Source organism: Macrosteles quadrilineatus, unplaced genomic scaffold (assembly GCF_028750875.1).
Source record: "Macrosteles quadrilineatus isolate MER2022 unplaced genomic scaffold, UCM_ALF_1.0 Scaffold_3__2_contigs__length_128488019, whole genome shotgun sequence".
Classification (NCBI taxonomy): domain Eukaryota; kingdom Metazoa; phylum Arthropoda; class Insecta; order Hemiptera; family Cicadellidae; genus Macrosteles; species Macrosteles quadrilineatus.
In genome coordinates, this window is record NW_026542596.1 from 37,804,303 (window position 1) to 37,828,580 (window position 24,278).

The 24,278-nt window shown below is 35.4% G+C and overlaps 1 protein-coding gene across 1 annotated transcript in view; it reads right to left on the reverse strand.

Moving 5' to 3' along the window:
* Positions 1-6,388: 6,388 nt before the first annotated feature.
* LOC128988943 (gamma-aminobutyric acid receptor subunit beta-like) overlaps positions 6,389-24,278 on the reverse strand; it is a 76,278-nt gene continuing 58,388 nt past the window's right edge. The window contains exons 3-10 of the mRNA XM_054410736.1: positions 20,593-20,690; positions 15,352-15,419; positions 14,586-14,731; positions 10,690-10,847; positions 9,725-10,009; positions 8,785-9,018; positions 7,731-7,860; positions 6,389-7,304 (exon numbers count right to left, since the gene is read on the reverse strand). Of these exons, the coding sequence (XP_054266711.1) occupies positions 7,013-7,304; positions 7,731-7,860; positions 8,785-9,018; positions 9,725-10,009; positions 10,690-10,847; positions 14,586-14,731; positions 15,352-15,419; positions 20,593-20,690 (1,411 nt within the window). The 3' untranslated portion in view covers positions 6,389-7,012. The remainder of the gene's footprint in view (positions 7,305-7,730; positions 7,861-8,784; positions 9,019-9,724; positions 10,010-10,689; positions 10,848-14,585; positions 14,732-15,351; positions 15,420-20,592; positions 20,691-24,278) is intronic.

A 24,278-nucleotide genomic window follows, 5' to 3' on the forward strand; every position in this document is an offset into this window, starting at 1 on the left:
TATTACCGTTGTACTCACGGTAAGACCTGGACCCGGGACCGATTTTTTTTTTTTCGTTTTGAGGTCCCTAGAGGTCAAAAACACCATCCGTTCAAATTCATATATATATATATTTATATATTAGATATATATATGTGTCCGTTAACGCGATAACTCGAGCAAAAATGATCCGATTTTGATGAAATTTGGTACAAACGTGTAAACCTACGTTTATTCAAACGAGTTTGCGAACCAGCATGATCAGACCATGGGAACGGGGGTTTATGGGGGCTTTTATGGGGTAAAAATGGGTTTTTCCCGTTTTTGACCCAAAAAACATAAAATTTTGCAACTTCTTTCTAAACTATTTTGTAGAGCTTAAAAAAACAAATAATTTAGTATATTGAAGCGTTATAATGCGCCTAATGGTTATGGAGAAAATTCACAAAAATTGTAAATTTAAAATTCCCATGTTATTCTTATGGAGAATAAGTAAACTGTTGTAGTTTGCTTGTTTATAAACATATTTTGCCCAAATTTGGAAAATGTTTTTATTTCTTACTAACTATTAACATTTTACATAAAAAACACTTTTACCCTCCCTGTTGCAGCAAACCTAAGTATGTTTTAAACTGATTCTATTTAAATAGGGAATAAATGTGATATTTTTAAGGAGACATTTTAGTGTAATCCATTCAGGGAAATGGAAATTCGCTTAGTCTGCAGGTTCGCTGCGGCGGAAGTATTTATTTTTTATGTAGGTAATTGAATACAATCAATAATGTCTCTTTGTGTATTTGGGTTTGACGTTTTTTAACACTAAATGAAATGGGGCCTTAAGTGTTAAACCCAAATAGCATGAATTTTATATAGGAAAATTAGGTTTTTTGTTGTTTACACAAAAACTAAAAGAGATTCGAAGTAAGTGTAAATTACAAAGTTGTTAGGAATTTAAAAACCTATAAAATGATGTACCACTTGACATATGTTGCTATTTGAAAAAGTTGAACAATGAGCATTTGCAAATTTTCAAAAATATAACTTTTTTGGAATTTTTATTATCTCAAAAAACCTTTACTTGTAGCATATCAAAGTAAAGCTTATTCCATAACGAGTAAGAAAATTCAACCAGAGAAGGGCTAAATACATTGGTATAGGAAACACTTGAGTATTAAAAATACCCCCGCCGCAGCAAACCTGCAGACTTAGCGAATTTCCATTTGCCTGATTGGATTTAAACTAAAATGTCTCCTTAAAAATATCACATTTATTCCCTATTTAAACAGAATTATAGTTTAATGAGTACTTAGGTTTGCTGCAACAGGGAGGGTAAAAAAGTTTTTTTTATGTAGAATATTAAAAGGTACTGTGGTTTAGTAAGAAATTAATGTATTTTCCAACTTTTATCAAAATATGTTCATAAAGAAGAAAACTACAACAGATGACTTATTCTCCATAAGAATAACATGGGAATTTTAAAATTACAATTTTTTTGAATTTTCTCCGTAACAATTAGGCGCATAATAATGCTTCAATATACTAAATTATTTGTTTTTTTAAGCTCTACAAAATGGTTTAAAAAGTAATTGTGAAATTTTGTGTTTTTAGGGTCAAAAATGGGAAAAACTATTTTTACCCCATAAAACCCCCCATAAACCCCCATTCCCATAGTCCGATCATGCTGGTTCGCGAACTCATTAAAGTTTATCCCGCCTTACACCTTCAAACCAAATTTGATCAAAATCGGACAAAAATTACTCAAGTTATCGTGCGGATGGACACATATATATATATATATATATATATATATATATATATATCTCTATATATATAGATATATAAAGATTTGAACGAATGGTGTTTTTGGCCTCTGGGGACATCAAAATGAAAAAGTAAATCGGTCCCGGGCTTAGGTCTTACCATGAGACCTACGGTAATAGCTACTTCCCTATAGGGAAATTCGCTAAAATATTGATTAAAAAAAAAACTGCTGCCATTTTGAAACGGAAAAAGATAATTGATTTCTGTTTCCGCCAAAATGTTTGTCTATTATGCCTTTAAAATCATGACATATGTTTACATTTGAAAATTCTGAGATTCAAACAAGTGAGGGTTTAGTGAGTTTTTGGCACACCTTGTATTGAGAAAAAGTTAAAAATATTTTTACATTACTCCTTAGGGTTGATTTAGTGGGAAATAATTTTATATCATCCTTGTACGTTAAGCTGTTTTTCCGTAATCAATCTGAGACACCTCTCGTGGGACACCCTGTATATATAATACGTGAAGTCGTTTATTGATAACACAACTCCTCCCTTTATTTGTGGACCAATTTCAACATTTAAGGTGTCGAAAGATTCGTCTCATTATGTAGGTTTGCAATAAGGATTCAGAATTTTTTTAAACTCCTACCCTTAAGGGTGTAAGACCCTCTCAAAGGTTGGGTTTGCCCCATAAGAAGTACATGGAACAAATACCCCCGCCGCAGCAAACCTGCAGACTTAGCGAATTTCCATTTGCCTGATTGGATTTACTCTAAAATGTCTCCTTAAAAATATCACATTTATTCCATATTGAAACAGAATTAATTTAATGAGTACTTAGGTTTGCTGCAACAGGGAGGGTAAAAGTTTTTTTAAATGTAAAATGTTAAAAGGTACTGTAGTTTAGTAAGAAATTAATGTATTTTCCAAATTTGATCAAAATAAGTTCATAAACAAGCAAACTACAACAGTAGACTTATTCTCCATAAGAATAACATGGGAATTTAAAATTAAAATTTTTTTGATTTTTCTCCGTAACAATTAGGCACATAACAACGCTTCAATATACTAAATTATTTGTTTTTTTAAGCTCTACAAATTGGGTTAGAAAGAAATTGTGAAATGTGTCAAAAATGGGGAGAACCTAATTTTACCCCATAAAACCCCCCATAAACCCCCATTAACATAGTCCGATCATGCTGGTTCGCGAACTCATTCAAGTTTTTCTCGACTTACACCTTCAAACCAAATTTTATCAAAATCGGACAAAAATTACTCAAGTTATCGTGCGGATGGACATACATATATATCTCTATATATAGATATATAAAAATTTGAACGAATGGTGTTTTTGGCCTTTGGGGACATTAAATGAAAAAGTAAATCGGTCCCGGGCCTAGGTCTTACCATGAGACCTACGGTAATAACTACTTCCCTATAGGGAAATTCGCTAATAAAAAAAAAACAAAAAAAAAACAGCTGTTTATACTAAAAAGAAACTCAATAGCTTTTGGGGAGTAAATATTAATGTTTGTAATATTCAGTAGGTTAAGACCTAAACAGTAATCGGTTTTGTTGGAAGAACAGTAAATGCCCCGAGTTCAAAGAAGAAATACTATTGAAAACGGGAGGAGGAGGAGGCAAAATAATAATCAGATATTTTATGCGTATGAGGAGAGTAGAAAAAGGGAGGCCTGGTCTAACAGATACCTATCCAGATACACATTGAATTGGTGAGATGAATAATATTTGCCAGTTCTGGTGTGCAACTAACTTTGAAAGTGAAAAAATATACGAAGCAGTGTTGTCACGTTGGTAAATAAACTTGCCTAATGTCAGATCAAATGAATGCATGCAAGAAATGTTTACTTCAGACACTGACAAATCGAGATATTTAAAAAAAATTAGTAGGTAGAAACTATAATAAAGCCTTTGGCTATGATAAGTTCAAGTAGTAAGATTATACCAAACCTTGGCGGACCATATAGAAAAATGGATTGTTTACTTCTAGGTTATGTTGCCAGTTCCTCGGACAAACTTATACAAAGTTTTTTGACTGAATTCACCAACACAATCCAGACATTTCAAGTCAAAAATAAGAAGTTTCAAAAACTCATTTGCTATTGATAGTGTTAGTGGCAAATGGGAATCCCAAACAAATTAGTTAAGCTAGCACAAATATGTACAGAAGACTCAAGATGCAAAGTACAAATAAACAACGAATATTCAACTGAATTCAATGTAGTCACCGGAGTACAACAAGGAGACAGACTCTCTCCGTTGTTAGTCAATGTAGCTTTAGAAAGTGCTCTTAAAAGAGTGAAACAACAACAACCTGGTGTAGAAATTGGAAAAAAGGTAAACATTCTACCTTTTGCAGATGATATGACTATTAGCAGAGGATGAAAACTGTCAAAAAACCCTCACAGAGGCTCTAATAAAAAAAAAATAGAGCAATAGGCTTAGAAATCAGCGAAGAAAAGACAAAATACCTAATATAGTTGGAAGATTTTGACGTGGAACGTTCCTTGCAAGTTGGAGACAATAAGTTCAATAGGACTGCAGAGTTTAAGTACTTAGGATTGACCATAGACCAAGAAAATAAAGATGAAGTAGAGATAAACGCCAGATTATAACTGGGGAATAAATGCTTTTGGACCCTTAAATCACTCTGCTAAAAAGTTGACTTTTGTTATGGAGCACCAAAGAAAAACTCTATAAAAATATAATACAGCCAATAGCACTCTATGGATCTGAAACCTGGACATTGACGAAGAACAACGAAAAAAAAAATAATTGTTTTTGGAAACAAAATACTAAGAACTATCTACGGGGTCCCATCAACGAAAATGGGGTGTGGAGGATCAGAACAAACAAAGAATTGAGGGAAATCTATACAGACCCAGACATAATAGCACAAATAAAAAGCAGGAGACTGAGATGGGCAGGTCATGTGAAGAGAAGAGAATATTTTACGCTAAGAATGGTGTCTGAAAATCTCCCTCGGAGAAGACGACCACTAGGACGACCTCGACTAAGATGGCATTACCAGGTGCAAAGAGACATAGGGAAACTAAGAGCAGAGACAGGATGGATGGAAGACAGAGAGAGGTGGCGACTTGTTGGTGAGGCCAAAAACGTACTGAGGTTTGAGTTGCCACATAGGTAAGGTACGCAAGGTTATATATTTTTATGTAGGGAATTAGATTCAGATTGTCTACTAAATGTATATAACGAATTTCCAATGAAAAATCTGTAAAAAAATTTTACTTTTGAAATTTTAAAAAGAAAATTCTAAAGTTTTCTATTCTTTTCACTTTAAAGAAAAAAAAAACTTCTAAATCATTATTATATTACTATTTGTAGAATCTCCTGTTCTTTCCGAACAAAAGGAATATGAGGTTGGCTAGGTTCAATTCTACAGTTGAATTAGTACGAATTTTCAAAAAAAGGTCTGTAAAATTGCCAAAATGGGTTGGCCATTCCACACTTCTTACATTGGCCACTGCTAGGGTTAGACAATAAGTTGAGTCTAATTACAACCTACTCTTGTTTAAGTTAGGAAAAAAAAAGAAAATTCTAAAGTTTTCTATTCTTTTCACTTTAAAGAAAAAAAAAACTTCTAAATCATTATTATATTACTATTTGTAGAATCTCCTGTTCTTTCCGAACAAAAGGAATATGAGGTTGGCTAGGTTCAATTCTACAGTTGAATTAGTACGAATTTTCAAAAAAAGGTCTGTAAAATTGCCAAAATGGGTTGGCCATTCCACACTTCTTACATTGGCCACTGCTAGGGTTAGACAATAAGTTTCTAATTACAACCTACTCTTGTTTAAGTTAGGTTTAAGTTAATTTTGTCTTGCTTAAGAGTAAAATCATGATTGCTCGTGAGTAGGCTACGAGTTTAAGATAAGTTATCCATTTAATTGCTTATATTTCAGAGGCTCTGGAGAGATTTTTTTACGCCCAGCCTTTTGGAATCTTATGCAAACTTCCTTCTGAAATCTACTGAGGGAGGAAGGGAAGAAAATGACCTTGATGATTTTATCAGTATTTATGTAAAAATAATTAGATGATCATCCAATGAAAAGGCTAAAGCCATTGCAACTATTCTGGGGACTCAGACAAATCAAGAAGGCGTAGAAACTAATATTGGCCACTGCTAAGGTTAATTTTTACCCTTGAACAAAAAGGTAATGCCACTTAAGACAACCTCCTCATAATATATTGTGCAATATCTTACAATGAGATTTAAAACTGTATTTATTTGTAGGTTGTTGATGCTCAATAAGAAATATTTTTTTAAATTGACTCAGGGCCATGCCTAGGTTTTTTTAACTGCATTCTTCACAGTTTCTAAATTGCCAAAGAAAGATCACTTTTGCTACTAAGATTACTGTTAATTTTTTTTTAATTACAAATAAAATGAAGAATTGATGGGATATTGCTATAAAAAAACAACTTGAGCTTCAGTAATTATTTTTTTTAAGGAAAACCTGAAAATGTTAAAAATAAGTTTTTGCTACAGTACAATAAAGTGTATGAGAGTTACCTATAAATTATTAAGGAGAAACATTTTGGATTGGTCCATTGGGTAAGTGTACATTGAGGTGAAAAACAAGACAATCATTCTTACAAAACATTGTAATTAAATTAACCCTGGTTTATAATATAACGTAACGTACAATATTCATCATCCTGGATGGGCTTTAATTCAAATTCATAAATTAAGAAGAAAACATGTTATTTAGGAAAACCAATGCCAAACCTGTGTTAAACTCTTTTGCAGGTTTAGCTTTTTTCAGATTCACAAAGAAAAAAATACTATACATATATCTTCTCGATGTTTAAATCTAATAGGAAAATCAGTTCTTATTCTAGCGATAACTACATCTATTTCATCTAGGTAACTATGTCCATTTATTTAAAGTATACGGCGTCAAATTTAAGTTCACAAAAAATAACTTCACTTTTTATAATCACAAGTGTAAAATGGATATCCATAAAATTCAGCTCACTATGGTTTAAAATGATATCACATTCATTTGTTCTAACTTAATATAGGCCTAAACAATTAATTCGTTGAAAGCATCCATGTTTTGCGTTTACTGACAATCGTGTCAGCAGCTTTGATATCCGAACTTGGATGAGGTTTTAATGTCTGGAATGAAAGTTACTTCTCAAGATTTTTTGAAGTAGCCGAGCAATACCTCTAACAACCCTCTAGTAGGTTCTTGTTAAATGTCCGCCGGACTTTCGGCAGATCCTCATACCACGTAAAACACCCAGTAGCCCAAATTGAACATGAGAAACGAGACGGGAAACACTACTCGGGAGTATTTATCGATGATGTTAACATCCTTAATCTTAGGCATGGAGGCCTTGATGACCGACGCTCCTCGTTTGAATGCGTGTAGGAGCCGGGGACGAGTGTTGGGGCGATGGCGGAGTCTCAAGCCGGGGCGAGCGGTGGGGAATGTGTAGCCAGACCTGGACATGCGGAAACTCGGGGGAAACTTAGCGGGGTCATCTAACACCATGCCAGACGATGTGGAGAACCTGAAAATGTGAAGAACAAATAAAAACCTACTTGAGACAGGAAGATATAACAATGTGTGATATTTAGAAACAATCTTAAAGGTAGGTTACATTTATCACCACATGAATCTAGTAGTATATTTCATCACCACATGTATTTCATTCACTTAAGTGAAACTGTTCGCCCCGATGTCAAATCATACAGTTGTTATTAGCAATCACAGTGGGAATACTGGCTATGATTGTGATTGTACTCAGAAAGTATGTACAAGTTTTGGTATCTGACAGAATGACATAAAACATGTGAGCATGACTAAAAATGTGCACTTTTTTTGTTTACACCTAAACCACTCAAAATACAAAGACTTTTCCCAACCAAGATCACATAACAAGATCTAATTTGCCCCTTGTATTAGATATTTTTTTCAACATTAGCTATGGAATTACCTTGCACTATTGTGGCGATTACGAATCGACGGTATTGGTGACAATCGGATGTCTTGTAGTTCTATTATTTCGTCTCCTGTACTACCTCCAGCGTAGCCATCACTGACTGTACTGCCTACTGCTTTGGTACCTAGTGTAGAAGAAAGTATTTGTGTGTGAATTCATTGTTCTATATGAAAAACAATTCTAGTGAGAAAATTTTAATGATTGTGGTACATTATTTGTGTTGAGAAACAGTCCATGCATGACTTAGTAGTGAAATTGAATACCATAATACCAACTATGATTAACAAATAAGTTTAAGGGTGAGTTTTAATCACTTATGTAAGAAAAAAAAGTTAGACAGGTTAGGTATCAAGAAGGACACCATTTCTTAGTTTTGTCATCAGGGATAAATCTTTGAGTAAATGTCTATACTACAGACTGGATGATTGATTAGGACACATTGTAGCCAATGTTGAAGATAAGAAAAATACCCCCCTGGTGCAGCAAACCTGCATACTAAGCAAATTCCCATTTACCTGGTTGGATTTTTGTAAAACATTACAATATTAAAATTAATTGTCAGATTTATTTTCTATTTAAATAACATAAATTTTAATAATTACTTACGTTTGCTGCTATAAGGAAGGTAATAAAGTGTATTTTATAGCAAAATGTTTATAGCTTAGTATAGAAAATTTTGCCAAACTTGATCAAATTATATCTTTTAACAAGCAAACTACGAGAGTTTATCTATGCTCCATAAGCATCACATGAAAATTTTAAATATACAATTTTTTAGAAGTTTTTCTTTAACTATTTGGCGTACAACAACGATTTAAAAACTAGATTATTTGTTTTTAAGCTTTTACAGAATTGTGTGGAAAGAAATACCAAAATAATATGTTTTCAAGGTTAAAAATGAAATAAACAAATTTTACCCTATAAAACACCCTATAAAACCATGTTCCCATGGTCTGATCATGCTAGTTCGCAAAATCTTTTGAATAAACTTTGGTTCCCACGTTTGTCCCAAATTGCATCAAAATCGGATAATTTTTACTCGAGTTACCTGGGATAGACGGTTTTCTTGTCGTCTCCTCGGCTTCTTTCGTTTTCTTGGACTTCTTCTTCGCCCGAGCGCCCCAGTAAGTATAATTGACAGCTGCGTACTCGAGCAGAGCAGCAAACACAAACACAAAGCACATGACCAAGTAGATGTCAATTGCCTTGACGTAAGATATTCTGGGCAGTGAGCTTCGCACTCCCGTGCTTATAGTTGTCATGGTCAACACTGTGGTTATTCCTGAAACAAAAGAAAATAGGAAATTAAACAAGGGAAAGATAATATCAAACTGTGAGGGAGGAATAGAAAAAAAGTAAAGGGAGACATAATGTCAAAACAAAGGAGAAATCCTGTTAAATTAAGGGATAAATAAACACAAACCAAGGAAGAGATTAAAACTATCTCAGGGAGAGATCATATAAATCCAAGGGAGATATTTAAACAAGCCCAGAGAGACATAAAAATGAACTAAAGATGAATCTGATTATTTACGGGAGAGGCTTTCTCTTCAGGACGAGGTTTCCACCACAGAACACATCATGGTGGGGGCTAAAACAAACCTAAGGAGAGATATGTTAAACTAAGGTACAGTTTAAAATAAACAAACCAGGAGAGAAATATTAAAAGTGTGCTTTTATACAGCAACTTGTATACTTCATGCAAATGCAAAACACCAAAGAATTTAAGTTTAAGTTTTGTTGGAAGCTGGAACAACTAGGCCTAATTGAAAGTAAGCATAGAGCATTAACATGTTATTAATTTTATTCTTGGGAAATACATATTTTTGAAAAAAAAAAAACTTCAAGTGCAGGGATCTATGTATTTTGACAAATCTTCCTTTGGTCTCTGAGTCACTGATTTACATACCTAGATATTGTAAAAATCGCTTTCCCACTTTGGTTGTGGGTCGCCAAGTAATTATCAAAAGTATTCAACACAAACCTACCCAGAGCCACTCGAGCGCTCGTGGCTTCATGGTTGATCCAGAAAGAAACCCAACTGAGCATCACGATCAATATAGAAGGCAGGTAAGTTTGGAACACGAAGTAGCCGATGTTCCTCTTGAGCTTGAAGCTGAGACTGAGTCGCTGGTAGGCGCCGGTGGCCAGCTTCTCAATGCGGTCGTTGGTGCCGTAGCCGATGATTGTAAACTGTGGTAGTTCCGCTTCCTCGACCCCTCTGACAGGAGTGGTTCTCCAATACATCACGACGTCTGTCACTGTGTACCCGTCTGTGAAGAATGGGAAATGTTATTGAGTTTCTGTTTGTTGTTTGTCAAGGTTGAAAGCAAAGACCACTGGAATTGGAGCGGGAATTCACAAAAGTTGACAGGGCCATGGGAAAATTTTTAAGTTGGGTTGGCAAGCAAGTTTTGTTCCAGGGGTTAGAGGAAAGCATAGTGAGTTTTAAATTTAGTCTTCATCAAGTAGAGTATGGAAATGTACCAAATTCCTACCCACCTACGAGCGCCTATGGTGACAGGGGTGGATCAGAAATCTACGATATTAGTAAATTGTGATTTCTGTGTGTATCTATTTGTGAGGGGCAAATGCACAAACTACTAAACCAACTGGGCTGGAATCCTACAAATAGGTAGGCGGGGAGGATTAGGAAAACTAGAATTGTACATTGTTAATATACAGTGGTTTCTGTGTATCTGTTTGTCTAGTGGAAGCAAAAACTACTGAACTTAAGACAGTGACAACACACATTTGAGTGTGTTTTTCACCCTAAATGAGTATAAAGAACAGTGAGCTACTTGGGGATCTTTGTAAATTACTAAGATCAGCTGTTTATTAAGAGACGGAGCTACATTAATTACAAACGATTGAAAAGCAACCAGTGGCATTTTGTCAGGATGAAACCATTGACCGTCTGAAAACTGTTACAACTAAAATCTCTACTACTCACAACTCTCTATCTCCACAGTGCAGTTCTGAGAGTCCAGGGGGTAGTAGTGCAGGTCCATCATACAAGCCAGAGTAGTAGTGAACCGCATTCCATAGGTGATGCTGCCGTCTCCGTTGAGTCGGACTAATTTGTTACGTTCCGTTACGTCATGCAAGAAACTGTAAGTGAAGCTTGAATTATTGTCTGTATGATGTCTCCTGACCCTCCCTCTATACATGGGGACTGGCCAATGGTTTAAGGCCCGAGATATCCCAGGTAGATGGAGGGTGTGAATGCTGATTATTAATGCAGAGAATATTGAGGGAAGGGTAAAAGACATATTGTTTAAACGTGTTCAAAAAGTTTGAGTTTGTTGGTTGAATGCTAACAGTTTTATGTGGAACTGTAATTTTTTTGGGATGTGTTGTATTAGACTGTTTTAGCTCTTTCCAGATTTAACAAAATAATAATGTTACTCTTCTCAAATTCATAGTGCCAAATGCCACCTAGAGTGAGTATATTAGTTTACAAAGGTTATTCAGGCATCCCTTTCCTAGGAGCCAACAATAATGACAAAAGCTATTCTCTTTTTGCTTATGCTTCAAAAAATTGTTGGTTGTAAATAGTAAAAATGTATGAACATCCAACAATATTTTTTGAGGCTGGTTCTTTTAAAAGTATACTGTAATATAATAAAGTTTTAAATTAAATTGGTATTTTTTTGCATCCATAGATTACCATAGATAAAACATAGACTTAGCATCATCTTGGGCCAGTTGGAAACGATTTTCTGGTATGTGTCTTCAGATCTGAAGAATAGGTTTTGATGCATTTTCTTTTTTTCCTAGTTACTTCAACAAAATAAAATATGATCTATTGGAAAAAAAACAACATAATAATTTATAAATAAAAAACTTTTTTAAACAAAACGTTTTTAAACGCCCTAAAAAGTCGAAAATAATTTATAAATTTGTTGAGAGAGTATAAATACTTGTACGATTTAAAAGGAAAAACGTGGGGTGCATGCAATAGATAGTTTACCTTCACCTACTGAACTAATGTATTATTATCAATTAATTGCATGCACCCAACGTTTTTCGTTTTAAATCGTACAAGTATTTATACTCTCTCAACATATTTATAAATTATTTTCGACTTTTTAGGGCGTTTAAAAACGTTTTGTTTAAAAAAGTTTTTTATTTATAAATTATTTTATACTTTTTAGTTTTAATGTGTGTGCATGTTAAGCCGTGGATTGAGCATAGGCCTGACGCTGACATAGTAGTCTTGCCGATTTACAAACCTCCGATTCCTGTTGAAGCTTAACTAACTAGTCTTTTTTTCTTTTCCTTCTCTAGGCGTCGCTTGCGTTGGGTGACTGTCTCCTTGACCATAATATGAGTTGTCATGCAATATTCACAAATAATTGATATTATTACATGTTTACAGTTCCTTAATCCGAAAACTCACAATATATAATAATTTAACTATAGTTTGTTATGGAATTTCTCTGAAATGCATTCACTCGAAATATTTATTGTTTACTTTATAGAATACTAAATAAACAAAAATTGACATTATTTACAAACACCTTGATACCTGCAATCAGATTGTTTATCTTTATTTTGAAATGTTTGTTTGTATAAAGAATCTCTTGGGAGCATAAACTGTACCTCTTAACCTCTGCTCTTCGAACTGTCAAATTTAAGTATTTACAGCTGACTTAAATTAAAATTAGTTGTTATATTTACATCCTTTCAAAATGTAAACATGAAAAATTTGGAAGCCCATGGGGCGTAGCCCAAGGGAAATATGAAAATTAAATGATATAATATTGCATTGTCATGCATTTGTGAGCTATGTTTCAAATTTCAAGTCTCTAGCTTATCGGGAACATCGTTTAAAATTGATATCAAAATTTGTAGGAAAGCGAGCTAATAAAAACAAGCCCATGGGGCGTAGCCCGAAAGGAAATATGAAAATTAAATTGTATAATATTGCAATGTCATCCATTTGTGAGCTATGTTTCAAATTTCAAGTCTCTAGCTCATCGGGAAGTATCAAAATTTGCAAGAAATCGATTTAATAAAAACAAGCCTATGGGGCGTAGCCCAAGGGAAATATGAAAATTAAATTGTATAATATTGCATTGTCTTCCATTTGTGAGATATGTTTCAAGTTTCAAGTCCCTAGCTCATCGGGAAGTTAGTATAAAATCGGTTGCAAAATTTGTAGCGGACAAGAAAGCGACCTAATAAAAACGTTTTAAAAACTAGTGCTTGTCCTCTTTCTGATATTATTATCATACTTACTGTAGAATGTAAAAAAAAAATAAATACAGTAAACCTTCGATAGCTCGACTCTCGATAGTTCGACACTCCTTGTAGTTCGTCACGGGCTGAGCTATTTTGTCAAGTGATATTTAATGGTTACTAAGTAAGCTGACTTGAACATTAATTTGTCATTTATTGTTGACTAAAGACTAATATGAACAGTGAAATTGTTAAGCTTTTTAGTATTTAATAAATTTGGGTGATTTCTATTTAGGACTAAATTTGAGATTTTACTTTCCTGTATATTAAAAAACTCCATTTACTCCCTATAGTTCGACACCCCTTAAGTCCACAAAGTGTCGAACTATAGAGGTTCTACTGTACATTTAGTTATAATCAGCCCACACAAACTTACCAATGAAAGAAACAAAATTTAACTTTAGATTTTGCAATAGGCTGCCAAGAATACTTTTGCAATATCAAAAATACATGGTACATCTTTTGTTTCTAACCGAAGAACAAAATACCCCCGCCGCAGCAAACCTGCAGACTAAGCGAATTTCCATTCGCCTGAATTGATCTACAATCAAATCCATTTAAATAACATTAATACTTTAATACTTTCTTATCAAATGGCGACCATGCAAAGTAGGTATTTTAAGCCAAGTGGTTAAACGCTAGGATTGCTGCTGCAGGGTGGGTAATAAAGTGTGTTTTTTAGTAAAATATTAAAAGCTTAGTATAAAATAAATAAATTTGCCAAGTTTGATCAAAATATATCCATAAACAAGCAAAAACTACAACATTTTACAAAATTCTCCATAAGAACAACATGGGAATTTTAAATTTACAATTTTTTTGAATTTTCTCAGTAACCAATAATTGCACAAAAACACTTCAGTATACTAAATTATTTATATTTTTAAGCTCTTTAAAATGGTCTAGAGAGAAATTGGGAAATTTGGTGTTTTGATGGTCAGAAATGAGAAAACCCAATTGTTACCCATTAAAACCACCTGTAAAACCCCGTTCCCATCGTCCGATCATGCTGGTTCACGAGTGCACGAACTCATTCAGGTTTATCCCGCCTTCTACCTTCAAACCAAATCTCATCAAAATAGAACAAAAATTACTCAAGTTATCGCGTTTACAGACACACACACACATGTATATATATATATACTGTACATTAAATGTTTGAATTGTGAGAGGAAGGTACATCTCAGCAAAGTTTGTCGGTAAATTTTTTATAATTTATTTTTCTATATTGTTTTGGTGAAGTAGTAGAACATTATAGCTATGGTAGATGTGTAATACTATAGAATACTGTAAATTTAAAAAAGCAAATTTTATCAAACTGTGTCCTCCCTCATTGCAAACGCAAAGCTTGAGTGTAACTGCAATAAGCATTTTATACGTATATGCCAACCCCGTACGAAAGACGGGTACTCTGCTAGTATATATATATATATATATATATATATATACAAATTTGAAAAGTGTTTTTGGCCTCTGGGGACATCAAAATAAAAAAGTAAATCCGTCCCAGGCTTAAGTTTTACCATGAGACCTACGGTAATAGCTACTTCCCTTATAGGGAATTTCGCTAATTGTGTCAAAAACATAATTGTATAATTCCTTTACCTATTTTTGTCATTGGCAAAGAATGTGTCGGGGACCCAGATCTTCTCAGCAAAGTCCCCAGATAGAGTGAGAACTTCATCATTGTTGCTAAACGCAAGTCTTTCATCCTTCCAGTATTGGTTGAGGTACATTGTGATTGTATAGTCCTGTAAAATACATCAGTGAATATTAAAACATCTTTACTAGTGTGACTCATTTTATTTCATTCACGGATTATAAAAACTATAGCCTGTACAATCGAAGCTGTCTCCTGACCCTTAGTGTACAAGGAATTGGCTCGGGCCTTAATTATTCAGAACAGAACTCTGCAAAACAACAGTATAGAGATGAAATAAATATAAGAGGTAAAAAATAAACTACTCGTATATACTCTTTTACTGTGTTTGTTTCTTAATCAAATTCGCTCTTGTTAATCAGAGTTTGGGTTTATTGCCCAGGCCAGTCCCAGGTAGACGAAGGGTCAAGGGACGGTTTCGATCTTACAGACTATAATCGGTTGGTGTAACAGGTTGGATTTCGTATAAGGTTATAATCATTTTGAAATAACTTCCCGCGAATAAAGTAAACCATTTTCAAGAAGTGGATTTTCTTTATTATTTAGCTTATTTTTGCGAGCTAAATTACCTTCAGAACGTAAGCAGTCGTAAGCAATATCTCTGTAATACTCATTGAACAGATATTACTCTTTAGTTTATAATATTCCTGTATAATTGGGCATTGTTTACAGTACCATTATAACAAGAAGACCATTGATGAGACTACTCACCATGTTGACTTCACTAATTGAATCAAAACTGGCGATGGTAAGGTCCATTCCCACGTAAAGAGGTTCCCCTATAACAAATACAACCACAAAAACATTACAAAATCGCATAGTTTGCGTTTTTCTGTACAGGCCGTCTATGGACCGTTCTAAAGCCGGCTCCAGACATGCGCCATTCGCAAAGCACCGAACAGCAACTCGCCGAATCGTGAGTAGTGTGGATACGTGTTTGTCTATACTCTATTTGGCAAGCAGCAAGTGCTCGTGCTCGTGTTTTCCCGTTCATTGTCGATATTTTGGAACACATCAAAGTGAACGAATATGTTTGCTATTCCCAAAAAGAACAGTTGCTCGGAAAACAACACGTGTGTCGACGGGTAGACGTCTACTCGTAAATCGGCGAATAGCAAGTCAACTAGATACTTAAATACATACCTACTTTAAATACTTTTTAATAAAATGGCGACCATACAAAGTAGGTATTTTAAGCCAAGTATGAATGGAGATGAGTGTAGGATGAGTGGCGCGATCTTGTAGTCTTGTTAATAACTAAGGCCGACATATTCCTTAGACACAGCTGTTAGCCCATACAGCTAATGGAAACTAAGGGACCTACGGTTTATTGTGGAATCCGAGCCACATTTTGCCTTGGTATATACGAATTGGTCTAAATTATTATCAGGATAGCACTGCGGATAGTTGTACACTGAACAACACATATTTCGTGCTTTGTGAATGGCGCATGTTTGGAGCCGGCTTATCGGCGAAACGTTTGATATCAGACACCATCGATACTATACTACTATCGATCACATAACTATCGATTAAATAAATCAGCGTAACAAAAAACCAAACTCAATTGTAGCAATCGATAATGATGGAGTTGGATATCCAAGTTTTGCTTCCTATAGTCAACTCAAATAGTCAAATAGAATAGGCGGTTGACCAGCTGGACTATTTTAAAACAATTATCTTCTTCCGCCTGTTCTAATTGAGCTGAGTATAAGCACAGACGATAGACCATTATTGGTTTTATAGTCTGTGCTATAACAAGATGGAGAGAGTACATTAACTTAAGATTGTATCTGCCTTTTTCGTACATTTCAAACTAATGTTCAAGTCGATAATCGATTTTGGATGGCTATAGAGGCTATTGTCATAGACTAAAAATAGTAAATACTATAGGGAGTATGTTTTATCTATGCTATTGTCCTTGACTAAATAGTAAATACTATTGTCCAACAAATATCATTTTCCTGTTGGTCTGGCTGAACATTAAAATCAAAATCATATGACTGTCAAACAAAAACATCGTACATGTAAAGTAAATAAAGCATACAGTTAGTAGTAGTATTAGTATTCTAGGGTATACTAATTTGCTTTCTAGAGTAATTTGCATTATGGACGAAGGAAAGTTAGATTTGAAGGAAATGTCAGTTTTTGACAAGAAAGAATATTCCGGCGAAGATCTTGATCGGCTTGATGGTCTACTCAAAGCAAGAAAACCAAGATCTAGCAACGTATCTGAGGATTCCGTTAGGCTTTCGCAAGGTGATGTCTTCCCGGACCGGGGAACGCTGTCGACGGCAGTTTTGGGGAAAAAGAAAGTTCGCTGGGCAGATCTAGAAGATTGCCTAAGGAAGATGAGCTTTGTCAGCATCCGACAACCTACCTGGACCAAAACAGACTCTGGATTCGAAGGTAGCCCCATGGACTGCAATATAGCAGTTGAATAAGCCATTATAAATGTCACATTAAACCATGTTTCTAGTCAATGATAAACAACGAAGATTAAAAGATTATGTTTCCCAAATTATCTCGATGAAATAAATTTTCTGTTGAATATCCTTGAATTTGTTGATCATTTGAATGACGAACATGGTGTTAGTTCAGTGGTAAATTATTAGTAGTTGCGTGGCACAATTTGCGGTATAAATTGTTCATAGGCCTACAAAGTTATACACTCATGGGTTGGTATTTTCTAATACTTAATATATATCCCTATATCCACAACTTCGTATGTCTGTAAACATTGCATAACAAAAAAGATTTCCAAGAGGTTAATCAAAGGCTGATAAAAAAGTATTTTTCATCGAAACACAAGAGTGACAGTTACTACTGTAGTCAATTTTTTAAGAGCGAGATTAGTCTATTAACATTATTGAAATGAAATTGTACCAATGAATTGAATGAATGACGCACATGTCTCCACTTTTGGCGTCACACTTCTCAACTAGAACGTAGGCCTACATTTAGTTTCGAACAATATTAAGCCCTGCCCGATCCAGACGCCCCTAAATAAATAATTGAATCTTTTAGAAACAACGTTCAAACTAGGCTGTGCATATTTAATTTCATATTCAGAGGAAGTTCCATATCTTGGCATGACGCCCAATAGGTCTAGTCGTTTCCGTTTTCTTTCCGATTCTGTTCTTAATCTGCAGCAGAGTATTTTTAATTTAACTGAAACACTATGGATAGAGGCTAGAGCATTTTGCAGGATGGTGGTTAATAACTTCATGATTTTAATTATTAATGTAGGCTATACTAATAATGCATCTGGAGAGAATGTGGTAACGACTGGTATACGTTTTTTAATCGTGGATACGTTTTTTCCAATAATAATTTAAACAAATATTTAAGTGCTAAGTTGCAGGTTAAAAAAACATGCACACGGCTCATTAATTCCTTTGGTTTTACTGCAACAATTAAAATTCATAATCTTAACTTCTTAAATTATGTATTGATGATGTATTGTTATCTCGATTTATCCATTATAAATCTAGTTGAATACTGTTGTTTAAACTACTTATTTTACTATTGTTAAAGTTGAGGAGCATTTAATGCATGTTATTTATAGTTATTCATTTAAGGCAATTGTTTCAAGTTTTTGTTAAAGAAAGGTAACTTTTTAGGCTTATTTATATAAAAGTTGTCTTTGAAAGGTAGAGTATAAGTAGAAACATAGACAAACAGAATAAATATTTATTCTATTTGTCTATGGTGGAAATAACGGTGAAAGCAGATCTTGACTGGAAATAAGGTAAGCCGTGGTGATGACTGACCAAGGTTAAAGTAGATTGTTATCAAAAACCTAATGCTCTCTATGAGCTGCAGACAAGCAAAATTTTCCTGTCTTTTGCAGCAAGTTAATACCTAATACAATTTTGTAAGATTTTGTGATTTTTTAAATAAAGATGATTAATAAGAACTGAACTTAATTCAACTGGTGTAGCACTGACACGACAAATCCACTACAAAATCTTGACGGTGTAATTTTGTTAGGTTGGTACCAACTATGAGAATCAGCTCATTGGCTTGTGGCTTTATTTATTTACAATCACACAACCCCCTAGTTCAAATCCCCCCCCCCTTCGGGCTCAAGGCAGTACTGTAGTGTCGTGGGTTCGGATCCTGGTCACTGCCACAAACTTTTATCAGTACAGTTCACCTTTGTACTGTACCGGCTCACCCCTTGCTTTGCTGGATACATTCCACGCACAGATCTGTAGTCTATGTGGACGGGCAAATGCAAGGTTAAAAGAGGCCGCCAACCTCTTTTCTATAAAAAAATATACACAATGCAATCAATGAATACAAATTGGGTTGTATTCATTGAATGTATAATAATTTATTTATAATCATTGATTATTTATTTTTTTCTATCATTTAGGTGGAGTGGTAGAAAATTCTATGGTAGACGTGTTATAATATATCATACCGTAAATTAAAAGAATCAAATTTTATCAAACGGTGTCCTCCTCCATTGCAAACGCAAAGCTTGAGTATAAAACTGCAATAAGGCATTTTATACTTATATGCCAACCCCGTACGCAGGACGGGTGCTCTGCTAGTATAGAAAATAGATGGTTTATATTACAAAATTTATTCAAAATGATATTAACAGTTCTTCTTGAAGACATAACAGACTGTTGTGCTAGAAACAGGAGATGGCGAGGAGATTGCATTTATCTGGAAAGACAAGACGTTGAAAGTAATTGAATGTTTTAGTCCTAAACGCTCTCTTGTGTGAACAATTCACATTAAACTTTCAGCCGAGGCAGAACCCTAATTGGGTGGAATGGATCGCTTTGTAAGCGTTTGAATTTAATATGAAATGAAACCTGTTTTACGCTGAATATATTTGTAATTGGAGGAGTTTAGTGTTTTTTTGTTTATTGTTTACCGTTATAACAGAGCGACAGCTTGGTTTTTATTCAACCCCAGAAAATAATCATTACTAATCGGATATTCAAAATAGGTTGAAATGAAAAGGTAAACTAATCAGAAATCATGGGTAAAAAGTGGCCAAAAACCTTAATAAGTCTTAAAAGATTTTTATGTAGCTAATAAATAAAAAGTGGCTAGTTGGTCAAAGAAGTATTAATTGAAATGCGTGCCATTAATGGGAGGATGATAAATGACCACGAATTTTAGAACAGATAATGGTAAAGATCATAAAACATACGTTACTGACCGAAATAAATACTATGAACCGTATCTGGTTTGGATTTCGACAGTTCCATTTAAATATCAATACAAACACTTTTTACTTTCGAGCCGATGACGTAATTTGTTTATTAGTAGATTCTGTTCTAGTATCATAGCAGCATTATTACAAGGCCGCGGTGAGACACAAGTGGCAACGTCGCACTCCCGGCCTATAGAAACAGCTGTTGCACTAATTCATAATAAGGTGTCTGCGCAACGTTTGCACGTTTGTTATACTATTTACATTTGTTGTCATGAGAGCCGAAGCCCCCTGACTGCATACCCGGTACCTATCCTTTAGGACATACCCGGGCCCCATGATGTAGGCCGAAGCTTACGCATCAACCTTTAGCACATCATGGGCGGATGACTTAAGGTCATCAGGCTCGCCGGCTGCCGAAGCAGACCCTTCGGAAAGAGGGTTGCCCCTCAATCCTAACCAGGGATTCCGGCTGCTTGTTTAGCGTCACTCCACCTGGGTTCCACTAGGTCGGAACCTAGAGGTCCATGGTAGAGCGCCCCGACGCATTTAGTGCAAGCAACACTCGGGACCTATCTAATAACGTTTGTTATACTGTTCATGGTTTTTACCATGGCAACTACTGCAATTATTTAATAAATTTAGTTAATTATGCACCGACATTAAAAGGAAGTCGTACTGACCAAAGTAACATTGTTACTTCAATCGAGTATAAAGATAACATCTATAATATTTCTTTGTTTAATGTATTACGACTTGACAAATATATTTACCTCCGAAGTTTGGCCTGAGTCTTATGTCGTATCCGTCCAGAAGGCGGGAAATTGTCTGGGTTACGTTGGCTAACCGGTCCAGGGTGCTCTTGGTCGTTCTGAAAAAAATATCTGATGTATAATGAATTATAAATAACAAATAATAAGAACTACATTTCCCCTCTAAGAAGTACTGAATTCAATACTTCATCTGTTCTGAAAGTGGTTTGATGTAGCGAATGTGGCTCCAACGCTGGTCTCTTTTGTTTGAAATTTGATCTGTAAAATAGGAACAAGTATAGTGTCTATACTGTTAGTCCTCAAATTTCATATCCAAACAATTAGTTTTACATTATAGGCCTACGCAATACGCATATCTGAGCTGTGTATTAGATCGATCATTTAAAAAAATTCGTTACTTAAATTTATTTTATTTTTATTATAATTACATGCTAACGAATTTCAAACATACTGAGCAGTCTTCAATCTTTAAGGCGTTAACTCAAACAGTGAAAAAGATCAATCTAATCGTCCCTGTTGAAAATGTCAAGTACGAATTACTCAACATTTTCATATTGTCATTTTTCCACACTGTGCATTCAATTCAATCAATTTTCCTAGTTGTGAATAAAGAGACGATGTATAACGGAGGCTGGTGTTAGGATATTCCTGTAGTGATGAGGCAGCGTTTAGTGAATTGCTGCTTGAGTTAAGAGGACCATCACTGCTCATTCAACTTGTCCTCATCCTGTACACCACACCCTCGTGTACACCATGTACAACTTTACACCTTCAACTGCTCATATCGTTATAGGCATACACACCCCCTCGTGTACAACTTTATACTTTCAACTGCTCATATCGTTATAGGCATACACACCCCCTCGTGTACAACTTTATACCTTCAACTGCTCACATCGTTATAGGCATACACACCCTCGTGTACACCATGTACAAATTTACACCTTCAACTGCTCACATCGTTATAGGCCTACACACCCCTTCGTGTACAACTTTATACCAACAAATGCTCACATCGTTATAGGCCTACACACCCCTTCGTGTACAACTTTATACATTCAACTGCTCATATCGTTATAGGCCTACACACCCCCTCGTGTACAACTTTATACCAACAAATGCTCACATCGTTATAGGCCTACACACCCCCTCGTGTACAACTTTATACCAACAAATGCTCACATCGTTATAGGCCTACACACCCCTTCGTGTACAACTTTATACATTCAACTGCTCATATCGTTATAGGCCTACACACCCCTTCGTGTACAACTTTATAGCTTCAACTGCTCATATCGTTATAGGCCTACACACCCCCTCGTGTACAACTTTATAGCTTCAACTGCTCACATCTTTACACTACACGCTCGTGTATAACATAAGCAACTTTACACTTTCACCTACAAACATCGTTTTAGGCCTACACACCCCCTCGTGTACAACTTTATACCTTCATCCGCTCACATCGTTATACACTATACTCTCGAGTACACCATGTACACCATGTACAACTTTACACCTTCAACTGCTCATATCGTTATAGGCCTACACACCCCCTCGTGTACAACTTTATACTTTCAACTGCTCACATCGTTATACACTACACCCTCGTGTACACCATGTACAAATTTACACCTTCAACTGCTCACATCGTTATAGGCATACACACCCTCGTGTACACCATGTACAACTTTACACCTTCAACTGCTCACATCGTTATAGGCATACACACCCTCGTGTACACCATGTACAACTTTACACCTTCAACTGCTCACATCGTTATAGGCATACACACCCTCGTGTACACCATGTACAACTTTACACCTTCAACTGCTCACATCGTTATAGGCATACACACCCCCTCATGTACAACTTTATACCTTCAACTGCTCACATCGTTATACACTACACCCTCGTGTACACCATGTACAAATTTACACCTTCAACTGCTCACATCGTTATAGGCATACACACCCTCGTGTACACCATGTACAACTTTACACCTTCAACTGCTCACATCGTTATAGGCATACACACCCTCGTGTACACCATGTACAACTTTACACCTTCAACTGCTCACATCGTTATAGGCATACACACCCCCTCATGTACAACTTTATACCTTCAACTGCTCACATCGTTATACACTACACCCTCGTGTACACCATGTACAAATTTACACCTTCAACTGCTCACATCGTTATAGGCCTACACACCCCTTCGTGTACAACTTTACACCTTCAAATGCTCACATCGTTATAGGCCTACACACCCCTTCGTGTACAACTTTATACATTCAACTGCTCACGTCGTTATACACCCCCTCATGTACAACTTTATAGCTTCAACTGCTCACATCTATACACTACACGCTCGTGTATAACATAAGCAACTTTACACTTTCACCTACAAACAACGTTTTAGGCCTACACACATGGCCCCCACATTTAATTGTGGGCCCTGTTACCAGGATCTGGCTTGGGCCCCCCTACCAACGGGGGGGTATAGAATACCCCCCAGCCTAGAGGGGGGGTCCGGGGGTTCTCCCCCGGGACAATTTTGAAAATGCCATGTATTTTAGTGAGTTTTTAAGGCAATCTAGGTATTAAATTTGTGAGTGGTAAATGGCACTTTTGCAGCCTTTTTAAGGAAGAAAAGAGTTCTTCAAGAGCTTTATAAGACTTAAAATTACAGTAATTCAGCAATTAAAACTATTATATCAATACACAAAAGCTCCATGCCTATTAATATTTTGTCTTTTTTATTTCCCTGTGAAAGGGTTTGGCTATCGTAACTGCTATAATTGTACTTTGTAATATAGAGTAAGAAAAAAACTTACGTAAATCGAGTTTAACAGCTTACACCAATGAAATCATATTTTATTCAGTGACAATTTTCATCAAGAATTTTAACAATACTACATTTTTTGGGATTGGATGCCTGAGCTGCCGAACTTGCGCGAGTAGTCACGGAGAAAAACGAATGTGCACGAGTAATGCCGAGAATGACCGATGCTGTCGATACCGATGCTATCCAATTCATGCTTTAGTACATTATACCGAGCGAATCGGGAAGAAAACTTAGGTCAAAATTATTACAATCTTTCATATTTTTAAAACTCCAAAAGTAAAGAATTTTTAGGTTTGTGTCAAATAACCTAGATTGCAATTATTAATTGAAATATTCCATACATAAAAGTGAAACTGGGACCAAATGTTGATAAAACGGGACAAATAAGCGTCCCGAGAGGATTTGTCGGGACGGACCAGTCCCCATAAAACGGGACGTCTGGTCACCTTAGCTATGGTACATAGTACATGTCAATTTTTCAATGCTTTACAAATTTTTTTTATAAACTTATAACTATAAGGATTCATTCTTGAAACTATCAGTTCAATTATAAAACCAAACTTTGTTTATTATGGGGGGAATGAGGTAGGAGTGGCTAGGCGCCTGGCGGGAGGAAGGGGTAGAGGGAGTTTGTGGAGCCGGCCACTGGGGCCCGAGCTGGCTGTTCTGCTGTTGTATAGTACATACGCACCTACGCACCTATAGTATTTAAATATAAACTACCTTAGAATCTAGAATTAATACATTTTAAATTATTTAACTTTGTTTTTTGTAAAATATATATATTATTTTTTATCTTCAATTTATGATCTGCTGTAAAGTGATCTTCAATGGGG